We start from the raw sequence: 8,075 nt of genomic DNA on the forward strand, positions 1-8,075 counted from the left end.
TGGCACGGCCGTTTAACCCTGAATTACAGCGAGTGAAGCTGAGACGATCGTGATCCGGCAGTGCCAGATTCAGAGACCTTGATTAATCGAGCTATTGACTTGAAAAGTGAAAGGTCATATAAATTAAGATGTAAGTATATATTCCGCAATATGATTATTTTTTTACTTCTAATTCTTTTTCACTTCAATGGAATTACGAATCTTTAATGTTGATGACATCAATATATTATCAAGAAAATTATTTTTTATCAACTAAGTAAAATATTTATAATTTTCTTTTGTTTTTAATTTATTACTCATTATTTTTTATGCTAGTTCTGTACCGTGTACAGAATTATGTATTGCAATAAAATAAATAATAAAAGAAAAATATTTTTTAATATAAATGTATTGAAAGGTTAAAGAAGGAAAAGAGATTGCTAGAAGAAGCGTTTACAAATGGTAACAGCGTTTATTGTTAATAATAATAATGACAATAATATTAATAGCAAGTCTCTAATTACAATAATTACATAATGATATTAATGGTACAACAATAAAAATTTTGATAGCGAGAAAAAGGGAAGAATATAATAACTTCTTGGTGAGGCCACGGCATGCGAGCTACCATTAGTCGACTCTATGCCGCATACATTATGTGCCCTCTCTATTTATAATATTTATAGTTTCGATTTATTCATATGTATATATTTATACGCTTAGACTAGCCGTGATACGATCTACGTGCTATTTACAATTTTTGGTCACAGTTGCAACTTTTAAGGGCTGGTGATCTTGATGCTGTTTTTTTTTTCAAAGACAAGTGCGGGAGATATGCAAAATATAGTACGTTTCCGCCGTACTTCGACACGCCAATCGACAATCATGCTAATCGGAGATTATTTACATTTAAAAAACATTTAAATATAACATAAAAAAATGTAATAGAAGAAATAATTCTATTTTCAGTTGTAGCAAATTTTGGTGCTTAATAATATTTATATACAAATGTTTGCAAATACATTATTCAAGTTTTTTATAAACTGTTTTTATAAATCATAAAAAAATATAATTTAAAAAATTACATATCATTTCGAGTATATTAAAAATGATATAATTTTAGATAGACTTGTAAGTAAAAAAAATCTTATTTTTAATAAATGTAATTAACATAAATGTGTTACATCATTATAAAGTTACAATCTTATAAAATGTCCGATTAATTTGACATCGCACTGCGTATTGTGGAAATATCTACGCAATAAGAGAAGTTACAGTAACAGGTAATCGATTTGCAGGTAGCTAGACGATTAAAGTAGAAAGTGTTAATCATCATTCGTAACAAAAACAGTCATCAGTCCATTCACTTTCATATCGCTTACATATCGTTATATTCATCAATTATTATTTCTCACCGCAAAAGGTTCTTCGCCCGGATAAAAATCGCTGAAAAAACCAACTTCGACACACTTCACTTTAGGAACGAAACGAATGCAACGCTTTTTCATGGAATGTCTAGTCACAACGAATCACGAATGCACTTTCTCCATTTATCCTGAGTATATTTCACAAGAGTCCTTGAAATCGTGGGATATTCACGTTAGATTAATCGACGCATGCGAAACAAATGGTCGAATAAATATCAACTTATACAGTCTCCTCGCACTAACGTCAAAAAATCAATAAAGATCTCACAATAAAAAAATTACAGTACCCCCTTCCCGGCAAATTTTATTTCATCTCGAGAGTTCACCCTCGAATTGCACTGTTCCGATTAACTTTGCAATTGATGCGATCTGAATTTACAAGAAATGTATTCTTGATGTAATCAGCGATCGATCACTGATCGATATTAACATTTTGTCTTTTATTTTTTTTTAAATATTGCAATATTTTTTAATATTTCAAATGAATTATTCTCCGTAATAATATATAACGTAATTTTTGTGTCTATTATAAATTGTAATTAGCTGTTATAAATTTAATTTATAAATATATCTCTTAAGTAACGTTGATTTCTATTTTTCTATTTTTTCGAGTCGAGAGATATATTAAAAATAGAAAATAACGCAAAATGCAAAAAGTTAGTATCTTTCAATCACGCTGCAATCCGCAATCGCCTCAATCGCAATTCTATCCATGAGATTAATTTATCGTTCTTTTCTCCGCCATCATCAACAATCGTGGAGATTGTCATTTATAATTTCATTTCTCGCAGTTGCATTCTCAATCCAGTCGGATTGGCTGATACGCAGAAAAGAGTCATTAAAACAATCTCCAATCATCGTTCCGTATCAATCTGGCGCTGGATTATCAACCGCGTCGCGATCTCACTGCATCATCGGTGGATTTCCACTGGGCAGGGAATTTTGTCCGGGAATCGAACCAATCGGCGGTCGATGAGACGCATTTAAGTCTGCATGCTGAGTCTCGCGATGCCTTCTCAGATCGACCTTACGCTGAAAAGCTCGACCACAGAGCTCGCAAGCGAATGGCTTGTAACCAGTGTGTTTTCTCGAATGCGTAATCAGGTTGCTGCTCTGCGAGAACGCTTTACCGCATACTTGACATTTATGAGGTTTTTCGCCTGTAACAGAAAAGACATAGAAATTGTTTAGAAGAAACTAGACTTCTGACTGATTAAGTTCGATTCCGGTCGATCGATAATGTACTTAATTGAAAAATAAAAAAATATTGAATTATAAATTTTTAGCTCTTATTGAAAACTTCTCTCTATAACGTGCGGCAATTACAAATATATAAAAACGGAAGGAATATGTTTCAATTATAAAAATTTCTCATAGTATTTTATTCTTTCAATCAAACATAATAAAATATATCTGCTATTTTCTTACTAGTGAAATCTTCTTTATATATATATATAATGTGTTTCTATTCGAACTATTTATAAAGATAGTCTATCGTCAAGTACAATGAACTTAAAAGGAGAATCGGAAAACTCGAACAGCGCAATCCAGCTTCCCTCTTCCGCCTGTCGCATTCCAGTGAGCATGCACGTTAATCCTAAAGTACTGAAGTGCTGCCAGCTCTATCCTGTTCGGTCAAGACTCTCCTTAAGTCGAGAAAGGGGAAGGGGGAAGGTGGGGAGGCATGGGGAAAGAAGGAAGACGGAGGGCATAGAAGGCTAGCCACCTCGCAAGACGGGTGTAGGTGGCATCAACGATGCGGGGCACGCCCGGTTAAGATTTCCTCCCAAGCGAGAATCTCAGCCACCCCGGCGGCGAGAAAAGGCAGAGAGAGAGACGGACCGAGAGAAGAGCGAATAGTGGAAAGGGGTGTCTATGTGCTCCGCTGTAGGGGTTCGTTGTCTAAGGGGCGAGGAGAGAACCCCGACTCGAAGGGTCGCCGCTCGTTTCTCTCATCCTGGCCGCGAGCTCTGATTGGCGGCCAGGGGCGGCTCCAACCCACGTGTTACCATGACTACCGGCGGGATAACCCGGCTGCTGCTGACTGAGGGCGAGAGAGAAAGCGTTGCCTGCCGAGGGGTGGTGGTGGCACGACGACGATGCGAACTACGTCGCTGGCGGGCAACGAAGGGCCCGTTAATGGACTCCCCCGTACGTCCATACGTCTGACTGAGCAACCGGTACACACGTACGTACACGCTCGCCCTCTCGGCATCGCATCGGCACGGCTACGGGCGGAGGGTGGATCCATAAACAACTCGTTAGCCAGGCCTTCAATCTCGCTCCCGCCGATACGACCAGGCCGTCGATCGCCCTCGCGATTATACCCAGCCACGATCTTGATTTCCTATCCGGGGAAAAATATCGGCTACTTCTTTCTCGGGACCGGACGTGATAACCCATATCCATGAAAATACGGTATCTTTCCCGAAATTCGAGTCAATGTGAAGTACCACAAACATCGATCTGAAGAGTTTAACTTAGGATGCGCGTTTTAGTTACCTTACTCGATGCGATGACTTACAATTTGATGCTTGGTAATTTTGATATTTATATTTCTCGCATGTATTATATATATGTATATATATGGATAATTTATCTTTAAATTTAGTAACGTTTCTCCATTCTAACTGATACTCTCTAACATTCTTGATATTTTATTCATATTTTTTCCAAAATAAGCTGCTGTTAATCTTTAATCTTAGATCAAATATAAAATAAATATTATCGGAAGAAATATAATAACTAAATATATATTTATTGAATGATATTATTAGATTTTCTATGGGTTTTGACTTATATTATCAGATGCACTGTTCTTCCGCTTTGTCAACATTTATGTATCGCGGTACAAAGTTTTATGCAGTCATTTTATGCGAATATCAGTCGCATAGTTGCACTACCCTTTAGATCAAGATTCACGCGCGGATTCAGAGTTAAGGATGCGCTTTTGTGGAGGGTGTACCGTAGGAATCCGACGAGTCCGCCGCTCGATGAAATTCCTCAGAGTTCTACGTGAACCCAAGGGGTGAGACGAAACGGATAGAATTTTCGCGGAGTTAAGCGCCGATGGAAGCCAGGAGGAAGTGCAGGGCGGCCGTTTGAAATTTATGAGCTCGTAAAATCAAGAACCGTCCGAGCGCTCGCACCGAGGTTGCCCGTTTCGCGTCTATATCGCAACGACTTCGCCGTTACAGAATATTGCTTCTGCCAGACAAAACGGACAATCCAAAATTCCTTAGTATAAACCCTTCTTATTTGGCTGTCTAATAAATGGATCTCAAAAATCCGTTTTCTCTATATTGAGCTGGATATAAATTGAATAAAAAATCAAATTTTATCTTAGATACTCAGGATTAATAAAAATCATTTTTGGTCAAAAACTGTTCAAAAATAATTTTCTTGCATTACTCTGTAAAAAGATATCGATTCCAAAACTATCAAAGATTTTGTCATGAATTTCAGAGATTTTGAAATGTCTATGTTTATAGTACTTATTTTATTTATTATACATTATATATTTTTTAAACAATATTAAGAATCTTTATTTTAGATCGTATATGTGAGAAGCACAATCAATACTAGAAAAATGCCTATTACGATCGAAGCTGGATTTTTATTGCTTTAAATAATTAAATTTTGAATTACTAGTATACATTATATATGTACTTGCATATATACCATATTGTATACTTTTAGAACTGCGCGAATTGTTCTTTTGGATGCATATAAACGCAATTAAAACTACTCTAGTAATCGCGAATTAAATTGACAAGCAATTTAATAATTTGATATTTAATTTTTGTTACCATCATATTATAAAGATGTTAGTATGTTGAAACTGTTAATAAATTTATTGCGAAAAATATTACCTCGGCATATTACCGGAATAAATATATTTTTGACTTCTTATATAAAATATATTTTTTACTTCTTATATAAAAGAGATATGCAAATCGAACATTTGTCAAATCGAATTGAATCGAATCTTTGATAATATATGTTCGAAAACAAATTGAATTTGAAATTTTTATATCGAAATTATTAATCAAATCAAACGATTTTGAATAGAAAACAACTCGAATTCGCGCGAATCAAATTTTCCCGACTTGATATTTAAAATTAACTTAAAAGTAATAAAGTATTTTTAATAACGTACCAAATTTTTTAAGTAAACGAGAAAATAAATTATTTTCAGTTTATGAGATGCATGTTTTGCATAAATAAAGTAAATAAAAGCGATCGATTCAAAATCAAACTGATGATTCGAAATTTCGAATTTATTCAATTTCAAATATCTCGGATTCAAAAATGAATCGAAAGAGAAAAAGAATTTATGATTTGATTTTATTCAACTCGAATTTAAATTATTCGCACATCTCTATTATACAATATAACTTATATTAATTCTGCAGTACATTATATTTTATTCAGTGGTATATTCAGTGGTATATGCATTTTGCCATTTAGAGATGTCACTATTTTATTCCCTTATATTGTTGCTGGTAGCTAGCGCGAACCGCGGCATTTTTTAGCGGCCGAGAGGGTATTAAGTTTAGCATTCATATGCAGGAGAGAGAAGATGGCACTTTAAAATATCATTTTCTTGAGAAAATGAAGGATTAAGGGGATGGGAAAGAAAGAAGGAGAAGAGTAGAATAATGTGTAGAAATGGAACGCCAGGTCTACTGGGATTCTCGTTTCTCGGAAACGAAGTAAAGAAAAGAAAGACAAGGCAAAAAGAAAAGGAGCCGCCGGAAATTTACACGCTCATAAAAATCAAGAGCCGTCGGAACTCTCTTGGATCCGTTGAGTTTATTTCTTTGGTGGAATTGTCTGTGTCAAAATAACCGCGTTAATAAATTCGTTGAAAGCAACGAGTTACTAGAATAATTCGTTATCCGCGTTGCACGTTCCACGACTAAACCTTTCAATTTTAAAATATCGTTATTAATTATTGACTAATCGAGGAGATCGATCTATTTTCAGTAAAAATTTTATTAAACCTTGTATAGATCACTTGTTTACGTTACTTATGAATACCAATACTTTCGTGCAAAGCCAAGATAATGCAGCTTCAAGAACGTGACCAGAACGGTGATCGATGATCAATAATACTTCGAATATGAACAGAAAATTCCAATTGCGGGCGAAAGAATTTTCGAAAGAAGGAGAAAAATAAAGAATATAGAATATGGTACATGCAGAACATACGTAGTCTTATATATTCGTGGAAGAAATATCAAAACGGTTTAAATCTTCAAGTGATATAAGAAAATTTTCACTTTTAATACGTTTATAATTAATTTTAGAATATTATTAAAAATCTTTTAGCAAAATTTCTTAAATTTATTCATATTCAGAAAAAGAAAAAATAATATTGCGTTTATTTTAAATCATAAAATTAAATTACACAATTAAATTGTATAGCATTTCAGAGAAAAAAAGTTTCCTTAACGATTGATAAATCAATCAAAACTTAATAGATTAAACTTAATAGATTAAACTTTAAAAACAAAACGCAAAAAATGAAACAATCTAATAATATTTATTTACCATTTTCCATTTATTATTATTCATTGCATTATCAGTTCTCTTTTAATGTAATCTTTCAATATTTGTTTAGAAATTCCTATAAATTGTGATAATTCCTAATAAATGATTCGATCAATAATTGAAAATCGTAAATTATAAAATCAATTTTATTGAAAAAATAAAGGAATTTTTAAAGAAAAAGTAAGTTGGCGGGAAGAAAAAAGCCGAGCGTCTCTCAGAATTTACGTGCTCGTAAAAATCAAGCACCATCGGAGCGCGTTTTATCCTTCCTTATCCCTTATGCGAAAAGTACCGGGGGTTCAATCTAAATGCACACGGGATGCATTCTGTGCCTCAGCCTGCTCATGTATATCTCTGTGGCTTCGAGGAGTGGCGAGATCAAAGATTTAACCGGCGGCAGCAGTTGAGATTCGACGCTCGCGAATTTTTAACAGCGAAGGAAACGGACGAAACCGGTTGGCTCTAAAAGGCGAAGAAATTCGAGGCTGAGAACCCCTGAGGTTTAAGACGCCATTACACCCCTCAGGGCTGTCGACCGACGCCCCTAAAACTATATTAAACTCCCGGAAATCTTGTGCGCAAGAGGGCACTCCGTCTCTGCTAATTCTTTCGTACCATCGCTCCTTTGCGAGTGCCACAAGTTCAAATGTTTCCTTATCACGTCCTCTGGGAGAAAACGAGAAACTAAACATTTCTATCGATTTATTCAAAGATGTCATTATTTTGCTGACTGAAGAGTATCTCAATTCAGTAATCTGAATTTATATATTTAAACATTTTGAACATTTATTAAAACTTGTTGATTCAATTAATCGTTAATATCACATAGATATATTTGCATTTTAATTACAAATTGCAAAGAGAACACGATATGTTTTAATGAAATAAATACTTCAATATATTTTTCTTTAATCTTCAACATTTAATTAGAATTTTTTAGAAATAATAACTAACAATAAAATTATAAGAAATGTAAAATTATAAGAAATCAAATATATTTATATTAGTTTTATATACATTATATATCTCTAATATTTAATTGGTTCATTAAATTTCTTAAGCAGAATCTAATATTTATTTTTTTGAAATATATTCCCAATATTAAAGATTAGT

At 33.9% G+C, this 8,075-nt stretch overlaps 1 protein-coding gene across 1 annotated transcript in view; it reads right to left on the reverse strand.

Moving 5' to 3' along the window:
• Positions 1-2,288: 2,288 nt before the first annotated feature.
• LOC108689059 (zinc finger protein 358-like) overlaps positions 2,289-8,075 on the reverse strand; it is a 28,645-nt gene continuing 22,858 nt past the window's right edge. Inside the window, exon 5 of the mRNA XM_018195662.1 lies at positions 2,289-2,566. Coding sequence (XP_018051151.1) covers positions 2,310-2,566 — 257 coding nt within the window. The 3' untranslated portion in view covers positions 2,289-2,309. The remainder of the gene's footprint in view (positions 2,567-8,075) is intronic.

Source organism: Atta colombica, unplaced genomic scaffold (assembly GCF_001594045.1).
Source record: "Atta colombica isolate Treedump-2 unplaced genomic scaffold, Acol1.0 scaffold254, whole genome shotgun sequence".
Lineage (NCBI taxonomy): Eukaryota > Metazoa > Arthropoda > Insecta > Hymenoptera > Formicidae > Atta > Atta colombica.